General features: G+C 35.6%; 1 protein-coding gene across 1 annotated transcript; it reads left to right on the top strand.

Annotated features, from left to right (window-relative positions):
• The first annotated feature begins 1,153 nt into the window (after nt 1-1,153).
• Nucleotides 1,154-15,363, top strand: LOC136802521 (tetratricopeptide repeat protein 39C-like). The gene is made up of 16 exons (XM_067059260.1): nt 1,154-1,389; nt 1,778-1,826; nt 2,112-2,322; nt 6,388-6,506; nt 7,974-8,200; nt 8,624-8,694; nt 9,161-9,258; nt 9,721-9,814; nt 10,423-10,477; nt 11,158-11,210; nt 11,727-11,833; nt 12,311-12,434; nt 12,940-13,037; nt 13,807-13,911; nt 14,333-14,371; nt 14,789-15,363. Exons 1-16 carry the CDS (start codon nt 1,232-1,234, stop codon nt 14,921-14,923), a joined length of 1,743 nt encoding a protein of 580 aa, XP_066915361.1. The 5' UTR covers nt 1,154-1,231; the 3' UTR covers nt 14,924-15,363.
• Nucleotides 15,364-16,432: the final 1,069 nt, after the last annotated feature.

Here is a 16,432-nt window from a genome sequence, read left to right as displayed (position 1 = left end):
TCCAATCAAGACAAAAGCAATGCTTTGGAAATGTACACATTATTGCCAATCTTTTAGAATAGCAGACTTTTAAAACTGATTTTTAAATCCAGTTTTACTTTAACTCCTAATTTTTGGTCCTTGACCTTGAAAAAAATCTGTTCATGAACTGCAATAAAGTATAAGGGTTAAAAAGAACATCTTAAAATTATAATAGTATAAAATTTGAATAATTCATCATATCTCAATGTTTTTTATTTTCTGGGACATTTCTTTTCAAGACATTTTATGATAAAATTGAGAAAAAAGAGATGTTGTGTTATAATATATGGAAAGGCTCTTTATTTATGTTTTGATAATTTTATGATAATATTTATTTCTTATCAGTTTCATTAAAGATCTTTGATATTCAGTGATACAGACAGTTAAAAACAAAAAGTCTTTGATTTTCCTGGATATCGAGATGCACCATCTCATATAAAATAACTTTAGAAAATATTATTTGATTTTTCAGACTAATTGCATTTTGTTTGACAAGAATGCAATACCATCCATGGCTTAGCGGTCAATAAAACGGGATTAAAATGGGAGGATTTAAAATAATTCTTGTGACATTTTAACTGAATTATGGTAATGGATCATTTTGGTGTTTTCAAATAGCTGCAGTAAAGTTTGTTTCGAGTTTATGTTATGATTTTTCCAGCACTTGATCATTATTTTGTGTTTTATCATAAATTTGTGGATGTTTTAAATCTAACGATCTTTTCATAGCAATAACATGCCAGGAATAGAATTATTCTACATTTGTTTTTTTTTTACAATTTGAACAATTTTCTGGTTCTCATAATTTATACCATCCAGTTGGCTAACTTTCCAATTGCTCTAATCTCTAAAAAGTCTGGAAAAAGGTTTGAGTCTACCTGCAAGTTTACTTTAATTTCAACTAATCGGTTTACAATAGTTTTACTGTTCAGACCATCACTTTTAATCAGAAAGTGTCCCTTGAAAAGAAGACAGAAAACAACAAAATGTCGCTCATTATTTTCCTCTTGACTGCAGGAAAAGCAAGTTCTGATTTCTAATGGTTATAATATAATTTGAACATTCAATGGTGCGCTAAAAGCGTTTGAAAATGTTTTGTGGATCATATTTGAAAGGTTTTTTCTTGTTTGTCAAACAGAGATTAATAATAAAACCTTGTGAAGGTAGATAAAAATACAAAATTAAAGAAAACAGAAACAATTCAAATAATATGGCAAACGCAGCAAAATCGGAACGAGAATATGACAGTCAATCAAATGAGATTCCCTTACCACCAGGAATGAATGCACATTGGTTTGCACGTGAAGGGATTAACGTTTTATTGAACGGTGGTGTAAACCATGCTCAACAATTATTCAAAAAATTCAGGTTTGGCTAGTTTCCTTTTTTTTATTTTGAAATGTAACATAATATACACCCTATCAATCTTTGAAAAGTGAGGAGATTAGGTTCGAGTTTATCAGGAAGGAATGACGTCAAAATGTGTGAAGACGTTGCATTGACATTCTCTCAGAGAACGAGTTTTGACGTCATTTCCTTGTATATTCATTACCAGACCCCTCAAAAGCCGACCACACAGCCAAGGTTTGATAGGTGTAAAGGCCAATATTTTCCATAAAACTCCTCTGCGTACAAGGGGAGAGGGGGTGTCAAATATTTAGAAAATCTTTACGTATACGTTCTATGTTGAGGGTCATCAACATAGAACGTATTTTTTAACATCCACCATGTATTTTTCTTTTCTATCATGATATAGGTCATGCAGTCCACTTTTGTCAGCAGGAGCAAGCTTGGTTGACTTCATTGTGAGTTTATTTCAGTTTAAAAGAAAATGTCAGCCAGACGAACAGGGGTCTTGTACGTTTAGGTTGAAATGGATGGATCACGTTATAAGAAACTGCACTGAAGTCTCATGACTTAATTGACATAATACATCTGGATTTAAATTTGAGACTTTAAACTTTTGAATTTTTCGATTTTTTAGCATTTCCCAGTTATAATTCTTGCCGCGCTGGTTATCGCTAGGGAAAAACTTCACGGGCTAAATATCCGTTTATATTTACTTCGTCTAACCCTCTCGACCTTTTCAGACGGCTGCTATGACTTTCGAAGATGAAAAGATGTCACAAGCATTGAATAGTTTGAAAGGAACCATCAAAATGTGTCAAGTTGACAGTCTATATGAAGGAGTGTTATCAAAGAAACCGTCAGAGAAATGGAGCCCAGTTGAAAGGATAGAACGGATGATTATATGGGCTGACTGTGAACTATTTCTCGCCTTTTTGATGTTTCTTAAACAGAGTAAGTAATATTTGTATTTGAATTCTTTTTATTTTGAATGTCTCTCCAAGTAGTCGTTTATAGATGGATTGAAAATATATACACGTTTTTTTTTATAACAACAAACTATATAAGCACATAAGGCTTCGAGGCCCAAAAATTTAAGAACATTCTAAGAACATACTAAGGCTTTGGAGACTTAAAAACATGCAATTCCTTAAGAAATTACATCAAAATGCTTAAAAAATGCTGATAATAAGAACATTTTAAGAACATTTTTAGGCTTCAAATCCAAAAAACTAAGAACATCCGAAGGCTTTTTTTTTGACGTTCTTATAAAAAAAAACGTGTAAACGACACTCCCGAGGAGGGTGATAAATTATACTTGATACCTCACTGCTTGGTGCTCAGCTATTAAGGGAAGGATTGAGGGTACAAGAAAGGTGACAACCCTCAATTCACATTGGAAAATACAAAAAATTTCGTCGCCACTAACGAAGCACCGAGATAGGTGTGTTCGGAAATTGAGTTTTTTACGGTTCAATAAAACAGAAGCGAGACATAATCATGAAAAATGATGAAATAATCAATGGGTTAGGCTTCCTTCGGGTAGACAACGTCCGTTTGGCGAAAATGCGTAATCCAAACCTTTTTTTAAGATGTTGAAAAATTTGCAGACCTTTTTAAGAGCTTTTGCGTGTGGGAGGAAACTCCAACACGAATGTCAGATAAAGTTTTAAGGAGAGTCAACATCTTTCTTTGAGGTATCATCCAACAATTTTTAAAACAAAGCAAATGAAGTCCAATAGTGAGTCGACATTTAAATGTAACTCCTAAGCATATCGAAAAATTTATTTTATTTTATACCAAAATGTTTTATTTTTAAATTCCTTAAACTATAATCGCCTTTGAAATGTCTCCCAGGGTCGACCAATAATATTGATAATGATGGTTTTAAGATAAGATTGGTCAAAATAAAAAGAAATCATGAAAAAAAAACAGCAAAACAAAACAGCTATCCATAAAAAAAATTTCTTTTAACCATACCAATCCTTTACTGGAATTTAGACACAACGCCACTACAAGCCAAATATTACCATTAACAATAAACTTCCATACATCACTTATTTTATGTGGAGTAGTAATTCAAAAGGTCTCAAACAAACAATCTAAAAAACGAGTGAGAAATATTTTCGCTTTTCAATCAGTTTTATTTTTTCCTTTTCTTATAATTCATTTTATTTAGTCCCTTTTACAATTATGTAATGATGATGTTTTTGTCATCAAAAAGTTCTTATTTAGCGGTCATCTTTTATTTTTGTTTAAGTGTAAAGAAAGAGAGACAGCAGATAGTTGGATTTCTTCAGTCTGATTCCTATCTATTTTCTCATTGACTTTGCTTTCGCGGAAACTGGATGAACTTATTTCTCATTCAAAACTGAATTCCAAAGGGGAAGAAGTCGTCAATCGCACTTTTTTCTTTTGTTTTAAGACCCTTTTATCTTATCTGTGCTTGAAATATCCTGTCGTGAGCTTAAAAAGAACCTTTTAAGTCCTAGTTGTGTTTCAATCTTGATAACGGTAAATTGAGGTATTATCTTTATTGGATGTGCTGGTTTATCATTTAGGAATTGATCAATTATAAACAATAATGCTATACAAGTTCGCAGGCCACCGTGCGAGCACATGGGCCTCTATGAACCGCTCTTTGTTCGGTTTACAATTTTCTTAAAATAGAGTTTTTTCCTAGGGCTCCCCCTGACTTTGAATTTAAAGTTTGCATCCTTTAGTGACGTGTTCATTTCTTTGGCTTTCATACACCACTCTTTGATTGTCTTCCTTTCATTTTTCGTAAGATCTTCTGTCACACGGAAGGGCAATCTTTCTCCTTTAGTGATTGCTCTTAACACTGTATTTTTGTCTTCTTCGTTTGCAAATCGGACTCTTATTGGTCGATAGCGTTTTTCATCTTCCTTTTCCTTCGAAAATTTTCCGATTCTTTGAGTTTCTTCAATCTTTATATTCCTTAAGCTTAGTTTCTTAGGTAAGACTGTTTCATTTAGATATTCTTCGTCGTAGATTTTGGTTGACTCCTCTGAATCTTCAGTGGATTCGCCAACACCATGAAGAATTAGATTGCACGCCGTGGATTGAATCTGTCGTTCCTCCTGTTTTTCCCTTCGAAGTACGTTTTCTATGTTTTTCTCGATTTGCCTCGACGCGACTGCTGCGTAGCTTTGTGATCTATTTTCTCCTTTCTTCTCAACGATGTCTTCCATCTTCTTTTCGATCGTTGCCATTCTGGTCTCAAAGCTATCCTTTATTTCGCTGATCATTGTATTAACGTCTTTGGACTTCAGTTGAGTGATTTCTACGTCCTGGGCTTTCATCATATTTTCGCAAGCTTTTATCTCCTTTCGGAATCCTGAAACTGTTGATGTTTCACATGAATTGACCCGTTCCAATAGATCAGGGGTGATCACGACACAGTTTTGACAGACAAAAGCTCTCGATTTGTATGTTAGACATAACTGGATTTGATAGACGGGGAGCTTTGAACAAATGTAGTGTACGATTCGATTGCACTTTTTACATTCAAGTGTGCCTTTGGATCTTCCTTCTTCACTTGTAACACATTCAGATGGGCTGCAAAGGTCGTAAATTGATGCTGAATTCGGTTGTTTTCGTAGATTTTCCTGAATTTTCTCCGCCATCTTTACATCTTTTAACAACACATCCGTTCAGTTTTTATTTGACGTCAAAATGAAAATAAAGTAACTTTTACTTTAGGGGGTTTTCAAAGAGACGATTTTGTCATGTACACATTGGCGTAAAACATTAGGATGTTAGCGAAATTACGCTATGTAAAAATGAATATTCCATGTCCGTTATCTTCTCATGTACACATTGGCGTAAAACATTAGGATGTTAGCGAAATTACGCTATGTAAAAATGAATATTCCATGTCCGTTATTTTCTCATGTACACATTAGCGTAAAACATTAGGATGTTAGCGAAATTACGCTACGTAAAAATGAATATTCCATGTCCGTTATTTTCTCATGTACACATTGGCGTAACACATTAGGATGTTAGCGAAATTACGCTACGTAAAAATGAATATTCCATGTCCGTTATTTTCTCATGTCTACCAAACACTGTACAAACTTTCGCGAGCAGAAATTCACAACATTCACTTTTGCGAATTTGATTGAAAAAAAACTTTCGCGAATCAAGACGTAAAATTGAGAATTTTCACATGAAAAAATGGCTTAGAGGGACAAATACTTCTTGGATTGGCTTGAAACACATTTGTCCTTTGACTTATTATCTTTTAGCAGGCTAAAAAGTGCCATAAAAGTTACATTTTATTCAAAGTTTGAAGTTTCACAGATTTTCTATTTTGTCAAGAATTTTTCGCGAGCATAAACTTTCGCAAATGCCCCTTTCTAGAATTTTTAAAGACATTTACTTTCGCGAAAAGGGCCAAAATTCGCGAAAATCGTGAAAGTTTCTGCTTGCGAAAGTTTGTACGCCTAAAGCAGTCTTTGATTTCAGCGCTGACTGTTATATATTTGAATTATACAGCTTTTACCAATCTTAACTGCCATGTGGGAGGTCGGGGTTCGATTTCCACTCGGTACTGTGATTCGCTTGGCAAGTGAATTCACCTTCGCCCGGGCCGAACCGAACCATATGATATGAGGGGTACTGGGTAGATCAAGCCAAAATCTGTTGGTCATTATATCACAAGCCGGATCTCAAAGAATGTTTTTAATAAGGTTACTTCTAGGCTGTTCATTACACATTCTCTGTAAATAGAGGCCAGTCATCATGTCATTTGTAGTTCTGTATTGAGTGGACTAGAAGTCGTCTCGTTAGAATCATTTTACGCTGCAATTTATACTATCTGCCAGCTTGCGAGACAATGACACACAGTGTCAGCTAATCCTGTGTAAAACACTAGGTAACAAGTTCAGTGACTTTTAAGACCTGTGAACATTGGTGGGAATCGACCTCCTGGACGATATTGATATCCGCTACACTAACCCACCATGATGATGATCTATCTATTTTTTTCCAAAGGTGTTGTAGACTTCGTCAAAGCTGGATACCACATGCGGCGGGCGTGGAAAATGTATGAAAAATGTCATCGAGAAATTCACGGCGTTGATCCAGAAGTATCAAAGAACAAAAAGAATAAGGTATTGTTTTTTAGGTTAAGGTCCGTGGTCGAAGAAACTTTGTGGAGGCGTTCTTTTACGCAAATAGAATGTTTGCCACCAGTGACCCCACTTGGAATTCGCTTATTAATAAGATTAAATAAACACTAGCCGGTGACCGGCGTCGCACGCTGGTTTAGCTGTTTGCTGAACGCATTTAAAGTCCTTTGGATGTTGGGAAGGTGGCTTAAACACGATGAAATCAAAATAAAAGGGAAGAATTCTCTTCAAAGTTTGACTTTATCCCTCCCGGGTGACGTATCTTTTAACCATATTTTGAAAAAGATTTTTGTGGCAAAAATGATCAGAAAGCAGATCTCGCTTCGCTCGCGTTATATTTGCCGTAGTTCTTGATGTTTAGGAAAACTTTGATGTCAAGATAAGCGGAGTGAAATAATAGACATGACACGAGATTCGTCGAAAAAAAGGCAGCCCGGGGGGGGGGTACTTAGGCAAGAGAAGGGTATGGGTATGTGCCGGCCTTAAGGGTGCCTTTTTTGAAAAATGGCAGTTTGAAAAATCGGAAAATCAAACCTCAGTCCCACTAAGAATCGGAAAAATAGGAAAATTTCAACTTTTCGCCCCCAGAAAGATAGAAATTTGGTCAAATTAGTTCCAAAAAATTAATTAAAATGCACACAATTTCCCTTGTTTCTTCTCCTCTTTATTCTGCTAAGGGTCCGAGGGGCAGGGCCGAATGTCAGCTCGCAACCATAGTCCCCCCGGAAGGCAGCTAGGACACGCAGACAAAAAAGCGTGATAGCGCAATTTTATGTTGCTTTTTATCAAATAACTTCGTCATAACTTCGATAACTTTTCAAATTCAACAATGACTTAGATTTACAGCAAAATAATTATCGACATAGATGTTTAAAGGTCCCTTTTTACGAAGAAAGAACTCTAGTTTTTACCGCCTTTTGAATTTATTTTTAATGTTGCTGTAACAAACTTGTCTTGTGATTCTTATGTTTTATTTTATATTTGTTCTTTTCTTTAACAGATTCTGTTTAAAAGATTTTCTTTTGTTTTGAAAAGAATTCGAATGTCTCAAATCAAATAAGGTCGTTAATTACATTCGAAAACATAAAACAAAAAAAAAGAAAGAAAAAATCTATCAATCTATCAATCAAAACAAAGTCTTTATAAAACGGCGCGAATATCGTTAAACAAATTTTTGGAGCAAGAACTAAAAGTTATCTTTTGGAAGAACAAAAACATTGCGTGCGAAAACGAAAGTAAAACAGACAAACATACAAAACGACATACAGAATACCGCTATTAATATATAGATAGTAGATGTTTTTAACGATAGAAGTTAATCAATAGAGATTTCAAATAAAAGAATCTTTTCGAAACTCTCCATTGTTTCATGCGATGATGTAAACTGAAAAATTCAATATTAAGACAAGAGCAGTGCTTAATAAATCTATCTTATCTATCCGGCAATAGAAAAGCAGCAGAACTCCATCACCCGTTGAAGTATCCGCTGAAGATAAAATAATATTGGAAGCCGCGCTATCATTTGGTTACGGGCTCATTCAAGTCGCTTTCTCCATCGTTCCTACAGCCCTTTTAAAAGTTTGTGAAGTGTTCGGCTTCCAAGCTAACCGTGATATTGGTTTGGATGCATTGACAGTTTCCAGTAATAGTACAGATATGAAGGCTCCAATAGCAAGGTACTTTGTTTTTCTTCTCTGATTTTATAAGAACACGTTTATTTCCTTGTAAATTATGACCTTAGAAATGGCTCTGAAAGCCTATAAACTGACGGGCAAATGACGGAATAATTCGAAAGCAAAAGAAATTTAATACATTTTAAGGGGTATTTTTGAATTTTTTGAGTCATTTTATTCTTTACCGTTTTATATTTTTGATTCCTTTTTCCATAAAAAGTAGTTATAAGGACACCATTTAATGTATCTTCAGTATTTTAAAACAAAGGGAAAGTACAACTTTCTACGATCAGTGTGAGCACAAACTTTGAGAAAATTCTGTAATAATTCTGCTATGTCAGCATAAAGTGCGGATCCTTTCCATACCACAAGAAAAGATTTTCTTTATTCGATTTAATTTTTGAATCAATTTTTTTTCATCGTTAGATTAACACTTCTTTGGTATCACACAGTCGTTCGACCTTTTTGTGCACTGGACGGAAACAATATCGAAAAAGGTAAATTTTCACATTCACTCGGATTTAGCCTGTACCAAACTCTTATTTACTGAAAATGATGATCTTATTTGCAGCACTCTATAGATATAGATATAGAAACCTTTTTCGTTAGATAATGAGCAGAAGCCTATGAAACGGCTTGTTACAGTTTCAAAATATGAAAAATCGCCCTTTTGCGTGAACCTTTTCCTCCCGTCCTCCCGAACCTTAACGCTTACTTCAAGTGACCTCGAAATTTGCTTGACTCGAACAAAGTTGTGATCCCCGTGCTTGTTCTATTTATGGAGAATGATTCAACAGTTTCGTCGACATTTAAGTTGGTAGACTGTTTCCTTTGCCAGTAATCGTTGACTGCTTGCATCACCCAAATAGTTTTTGTTATGAAGCAAGAATCATAGTTTGTCATATATTGTCAGAAGGAAAGTGATTTGCCCTATTAAATCAAATGTTTTTCTTTTACATTTAGGTTTAGCAGAGGCTTCGGTCATTCTGGACGCGTCTGAAAAAGAATTCCCAACTTCAGCCATCTTCTTATATTTTAAAGCTCTAATATGTCGGCTGAGGGTAAGTTTAAAGTCGAAATATTTTCTTCACTTGAAATAATGACCGACCTGGGTCAGTGTTCCTTTGGAAACTTGTATTGTCTGCTGCCTTGCCCACCCATACATAGCTCATCCCGCCTTCCCGCTCCAATGTCTTGTTTACCTGACATGCGTATTTCTATTTTATTTCTCATTGTCGGGTATACCCGACATGCGTTCTCCACTCTTTTTGCCAGATATTTAAAAAAAGTGAGTCCCTTGCTGGCTATTGGTCATTTAAATTATGTTTGTAAAAAGATGGGAAAAATAAAAAAGTTGATAAAACCTTCCAATACACACACATCGACAGATGAAGTCAGAATTCACATGTCTGATAAACTTGACAACGGCAAATGATAATGTGGCCTCACCATTCTGCCCCTAGGTAATTAGAAAGGGGCTCTAAAACAAGCTAAAGAAAACTTCTCTTTTTTCACTTGTGTAGGGCCAACTGGAAGAAGCATTGAAGATATTGGATCAAACAATGGAAACATCAAAAGAACAGAGAGAAATTGCACTACTGTGTCATTACGATAAAGGTATTCAACTAAGACATTTCACGAACTATTTTGAGTGCCTTAAAGGAAGAAATTTGGGCGGAAAGAAAATTTGGCGGATTTGGCGGATTTGACTGAAATCCGCCAAATTAAGTTCCCGCAAAATTTCTTTTTTCCACCATCCGCCAAATTAAATTCCCGCCAAATTAAACATTTTGAAAATATGATCTCTTTTAAGGTGTTTTTGCATTTTTTTTGCTGTTTTTACGCCATTTTAAGGATAAATTTTTCAGCAAACGCCAAATTAAATTCCCGCCAAATTTAGTTTTTTCGTCCATCCGCCAAATTAAATTCCCGCCAAAATTTCTTCCTTTAAGGTACAACGACTGCCTCGTTTTGAAACCATTACCAAGGTTATTATCCCTCGAGTCTTTCAGTGTTACATTTTATAATAGAGTAGACTTCTTATGAACTACACCCTCGGAATCAATTACCATAGCAATATTCTGAAAACGATATATCCATTGTTCGTGACATAATTTATGAAAAGGTCTGGTAAATTAAAGGGATAATCACATGGTTACACATATTCTATCGCTTTGTGTGAGTATAATTGGAGTTATTTTCAATTTTCTTCTTTTTTTTGATAGGATGGTGCCACTTGATGCGATTGGAATGGGAAAGTGCTGCACCATGTTTTGCAAAGTAAGATCTTGTAAAGCGTATTGTTTATATGGAAGCATATATTTGAATTTCATATTCAGTGGAGTCTCCATAACTCAAACACGCACGGGGAATTGAAATTTGTTCGAGTGACGCAAATTTCGAGTTGTGCAGTAAGGTTTATACGGCATTTTTAACCAAAGGGACCACAAAACTTGTTCGAGTTAAGGAGATATTTGAATAATAGAGGTTCGAGAGACTCCAATGTATAAGACTTTGCTAACTGAGTTTCTGTCACATCCTGATTTTCACATGGATTACCTAACGGTTTTCACCGCATGGAGAGAAAATAATTTGCGAAAATTGCATCCAATCCTTTTCATGATATTGCATTTTGAAGTATGCCTTGGAAATGACTTAGTAATGTCGCTGCCGGTATTAGAGGGATCAAAATACCGGCAGCACTTCAAAGGGACACGGCTTTTGGTACAAAAACTTTAGCTTGCTTTTTATAATAATTTTTGAAATCTGTGTGAAATTTTGGATCGATTGTTGTATAAATTTAAGGTATATAAAGCAAAACTGCGGCATCGGCAAGCAGCCTCTGAAAGTCAAACTTTCCATGAAATTCCAAAAGGTTCAATTTCTGATTTCTGAAAAAGGTTGGGCGGTGGACGTGTTATTGATGGGTTGTAGAGTTTTTATCTTTCTTCTGTTTGCAGGTTGAAGGAGCAATCTCGTTGGTCAGAAGCATATTATACTTATCTGTTAGCAGGTAGGTGTTTTAATTAAACTAACCTATTTCTTTTTATTGGTCTGTTTATATATCTTCCCATTGCTGAAACCCTTACCCTTAGTCTGAGGGGGGGGGGTTGAAAGGTCAACCAGGTCGACTGCTGGAATCGTTTCAGGGGGCATAATGGTGTAGGAATCCTAAACTTATTTCAATCTTCATTTCCGAGCTAAATTCTATTAGCTGCATGAGATCTATAGTTTTTTCTGCCTGTGGTGAAAACTACAAACTCGTGTTCACAACTTAAGGGGTCACCTTAATATTATTAAATGGTTGGAAACCTTTAAAGGGACATAACAGTGCTTGCGAAATTTGTAAACAAACTGTATTCAGCGGATACAAAATCAAAACACCTTTAAATGATAGGGTTTATTAAAGGTTGTGTTTGAGTTATGCTTCTGTTCTAATCTTTCCAGCGAGTCATTATGGATTTTTAATAATTCGACTATAATAATTCATCTTATGATATACTGTACACATTCTGCTTTTCTTTTTAAGTAACGGAAGGAGCTTTAGGGCGAAGTGGAGTGGCATATGAATATTTGAAGTCAGTACCCAAACTCGTAGTGCGGAAAACACAACTAGAAAATTTCCTGAATAGAAAGGTAAAAAATACAGTTTTAATTCCACGCTCTGCTATTCGATTTGCTCCATTATTTGAAGAAAATCTAGTCCCCTGGAAAAAGTTGAATTTGAGAGTGTCAACAGTAGAATTAAATTTCTTCCATCTCGTCGACCCCTTTTTGGGCATTTTATGATGGTGACGTCGATTACCAATCCTTACAAACAGGATTTTCAATAAAAAAGTGTTTAATTACCGAAATTTAAACAGCACCATTTCTGTTTTCGTTATCTGTATTTCATGAAGTGAACAATTATCTTCAAAAAATGTTTCAAAATTTCATGTGGTTCTTCGACCCAAGAATCCTTTTTCAAAGCTATACCACATAATTTTTAAGCTTAAACTCAGAAAGTTAAGAAAATCCAAAGGTCTCAAAAAATCTTGTGTATTCTCATAAAAAACCTGTATTATCAATTTTCGATCTGAAGTACAATGGACTTTTACTGACATTTTTCTACAGGCAACAATGTACAAAAAGAAAGAACCGACCCGTAATGAATATGCGATACTAGGCTTGGAATTGTTATATCTTTGGAACGCGTTACCGCAATGCTCGCCACAGACTGTACAAGAAATGTTAAAAGGTTTGTTTGTTTTTTTGTTTAAGTTATACTGTAAGTTTGCCTATAGCCGACATTCCTCTTTTAATTTCGACACCCTTCTCCAGAGATAGGAATAAAATGACGGTCGGAATAACTGATGGAAACTATTTTCTTTGCTTAGCGATCAAAGTGGAAGAAATCTTTTGTCTATCAATAATCCAGACCTTCCTATCATTCCTACATTTAAGAAGGGTGTCGAAATTAGAAGGGGGTGTCGAAATTAGACCAACTTACGGTATTGTGTACAGGACCCGCGTCCTGATCAGGTAATTAGAGGGGCAAAATATATCAGGTTTGTGCCGTTGGAATAAAATTTCGATTTTTACCCCCAAAAATGGCTTTGTTGATCATCGAATTAGGTCCATAAAGTATCACTTGTTCTCTGATTTATTTATATAATGGAAATCTAGCTTTTGAAAACCTGACTAGAGTCTTTTCTGTATTCTGTCATAATTCGTTATTGAACTTTCAAATGGCGATCTTTCAGAACTTGAAAGCTGTGGTGTACCTTCAATGCAACCGTTGAAATTATTGATCATGGGTTCTTTATATCAAGTCAATGGTGAAAGAGAAACGTCCATGCAGGTTTGTCAACGTTTTCTTCCTTCTCTTACAACCCTACTCCATAAAAACACAAAATTCCGTTTAAAACAAAGACATCGTTAAAATTTGACCTAAGATCAAGGGTGGGACTGTCGATTGTTTTGTCACTTGCAACGCCTTCAGCCCTTTGATTATTTGCAACCGTGCTCCATAAATAGACACAATTCCGTTTAAAACAAAGACATCGTTGAAGTTTGATCTAAGATCAAGGGTGGGACTGTCGATTGTTTTGTCACTTGCAATGCCTTAAACCCTTTGATTATTTGCAACCGTGCTCCATAAATAGACGTTATTCCGTTTAATTATAAAAGACATGACATAAACCTTTCGTGATTATATAACCTTTAAAAAAAGTCAAGACCAGGGCTAAAACTAACAAATAACGAAAACGTCGTTGAAGTTTGACCTGGGATCGAGGGTGGACCTTTCCCTTGTTTGGTCACTTGCAACGCCTTAAACCCTTTCATTATTTGTCTTATATGTCTCATTGCAGTTCACGTATAGGCCATTTCACATTCGCAAAGCATAATGAGTAATCAGGACCACTGCGCGCTAATGACGACTTACTATTGGTCCAAAGTTTTGAAAAATTAGAAGATTTTTGCGTCTAGCCAACAGAAACCTGTTATGGAGGTGCAATCAGTCCTGATTACCCATGATCCATTTCGACTGTGAAATGGCCTATGAATATTGCGTTTAATTCTATATTGGGACAGTAACCTATCCTAGAAAAACCCTTGTTTTCTTTCAGTATTTCCAGATAGCATCGCGTAAACCGGATGGCAAACCTGCGGACGCTCACGTTGTCCCGTACGCAATGTATGAAATGGGAATGACACACTCCACTAATATGAACGTACGACTTTTGATATCCCTGAAATTTTTTTTGAAATTACTTTTTTTGGTATACAGTTGACTCCCTCTAATTCGATTTTCAAGGGGAATCATATTTGTTCGAAGTAGAGAGAGATATTCGAATATAGAGAGTATACATAAGGGGATTTTCAAGGGGAATCATATGCAAATGGAAATTAGTGACTCAGCAAAATGTACGGACTGTGTAGCAGGGTGTTGCTGATTTGGCCCTGTCTTCAATAACTTTTACACCCCGACTTTTGAAGAAGCTCGCTTCAGTTCAACATAGTTAAATCAATTGGGATTGAAAACACTTTGCTTCCTGCTATTAAACTTCTCGAAAAAACCCCCCTAAGATATCGCGCCTAACCAACAGAGGATATCAAAGTTTGCTACATCAAAATAATATACTTTATTTTCAGGAAATTGACAGAGCAAAAGAACTGCTATACAAAGCTAAGGTATACATAATCAGCTACTGAATATTTCTAAGGAGCGATGGTCAAATAGGTCAATGCATCAGTGCCTCAAACTTAACGCCTCTAATCCTCGCTCCTTCCATTCATAGATAGCCAAGCCGGCTGGGCGATCGAAAAACTGTCTATATTTCTATATTCTTAGATTACTGGGCTATCCACGTGAAATAAACTCACACAGTTTAATGCATTTTCATAGTCAAAACTAAACTAAACTCTATTACTTAATTTGTCAAGTAAAACTTTTTCCATTTCAAGGCTCAATAGCTAAAGTTGATTTCTTGAAGGTATTTTGTCTATTCATAAATTGTTTTAAGTGCAAAGACTGCCTCGTTTTGAAACCATTACCAAGGTGATTAAGGTCTATTGGTCTAAATAGTTTCTACTCCTTCTCCTCAACAGGATGGATTCTCAGGATATGATTTTGAAAATCGTTTAAATTTCCGAATCCACGCCGCTCTCAACAATATCGAAGATGCAGAATACGAACAAGAACAGCAGGCAAAACTGGTGCCACCCAAAGTTGATGGTTTATAATGATTTTTTTTATTAGCTCTAGATTGGACGGTCCACTTTTTTCCCTGCCCATCCTAATTGTTAAACTTGGCCAAAAGTGGCAGAAAGTAAAATCCTTGCTCGGAAAAGATTCGTTAAAAGACGTCAAAAGATCGTAATGCATTACTGTAGACAGCTAACTTTGTGTCCACTTTAATTCACAATTAGAATAGGTAGGGCGAAAAGTGGGCCGTCTAAACTAAAGCTGAGTTAGAGATGTTGCAATCTGAATTTAGCTCATTTCTCTGCGGCCATATATGTACTTTCGCGGGCAGAAACTTCCGCGTTTTTCGCGATTTTGATCCTTTTTCGCAAAAGTTTCTGTCAGGTAAGAAATTAAACCTGAAAACGCGAAAAATAAACTTTCCTACTCAGTTTTTCACTGTTTGCTAAATTTTTGCGTGTTTTATGAGTTTTTGTTACCAAAAAAGTAGACTATGCTATAGTCTAAGACGAATCACTATCTAAGAAAAAAGCCCAAAGCCGAAGAAAATTCGTAAACGGATCTTTTTGCCGAAAAGAGTTTACAGTCGGTAGAGTTGCCAGTCTTTCTTCGAAACTCTCCCGCCGATTTTTTTCCGTATATCGCCATAACGCCATACCGCCATTTTTCCCGCCGCCTTTACTATCACTGTAACGGACGATAACATCGTCTACCAAAAAGGTAAATTTTATATGAATTCGCGAAAGTTTTATCTGTGAAATTTCGGCTAAAACCATAATTCGCGAAACTTAAATTCGCTAAATTTCGCGACTTTTAACTTCGTGAAACTTTCTTCCCGCGAAACTTTCTGCCCTTAAAGTAGTATAAGATTCACATATCGTTAGTAAATTTGTGCTAAAAAGTCTGCGCCTTAAACATTTGTCTCACTTCTCCATAACCTTGTGTTAATGTGCATCTAGTTTCGATAAGAAAAATAACCATCATTAAGGTACAAATAACGTGAATGATATGTGGCTCACTTTTCATGATGCTAGTTTCAAGTAAGATCTTTATTCTACGCTCTTCCATTTTTGTGAAAAATTTGGCGTTGTTGTGCTACCTTGTTTTTCGGATTACGCTTTCGGATTATGTCACGAATCACACACGTTAAAATGAATTTACCGAGTCAAATGATATATATTCTATTGACTGATGTCGTTGAAATTGATGCGGTCGATTTTTCAATTCAGTCAAGTTTTTATATTTGTTGGCCTTTCTCTAAGCTTTTCCGAATGAGAGGTTATAATGTAAACACAGAAGTTTTTGCAAAGAGGAGTGATGTATGAGAGACGATGTTCTAGTCAGAAACACGCTCCGAATAGACTTATCTAATTCATAACTTTGAAGGTTTTAAGTTTCGTTCCTTTATCTGCCACCTGTTCGGAAAGGGTTAGACCTGTTTTTCAGTTAGGTACATGCAGTTTTTATTCTTATTAGTTTTATTTAGATTGTCATTGAGTGTCTCTCAAATATTTCGACATTAAAAGGAAATTTTCTAATGTTGGGCC

Source organism: Clytia hemisphaerica, unplaced genomic scaffold (assembly GCF_902728285.1).
Source record: "Clytia hemisphaerica strain Z4C2 unplaced genomic scaffold, Clytia hemisphaerica genome assembly, whole genome shotgun sequence".
Classification (NCBI taxonomy): Eukaryota; Metazoa; Cnidaria; class Hydrozoa; order Leptothecata; family Clytiidae; genus Clytia; species Clytia hemisphaerica.
This window is presented reverse-complemented; position numbering and strand designations above follow the sequence as displayed.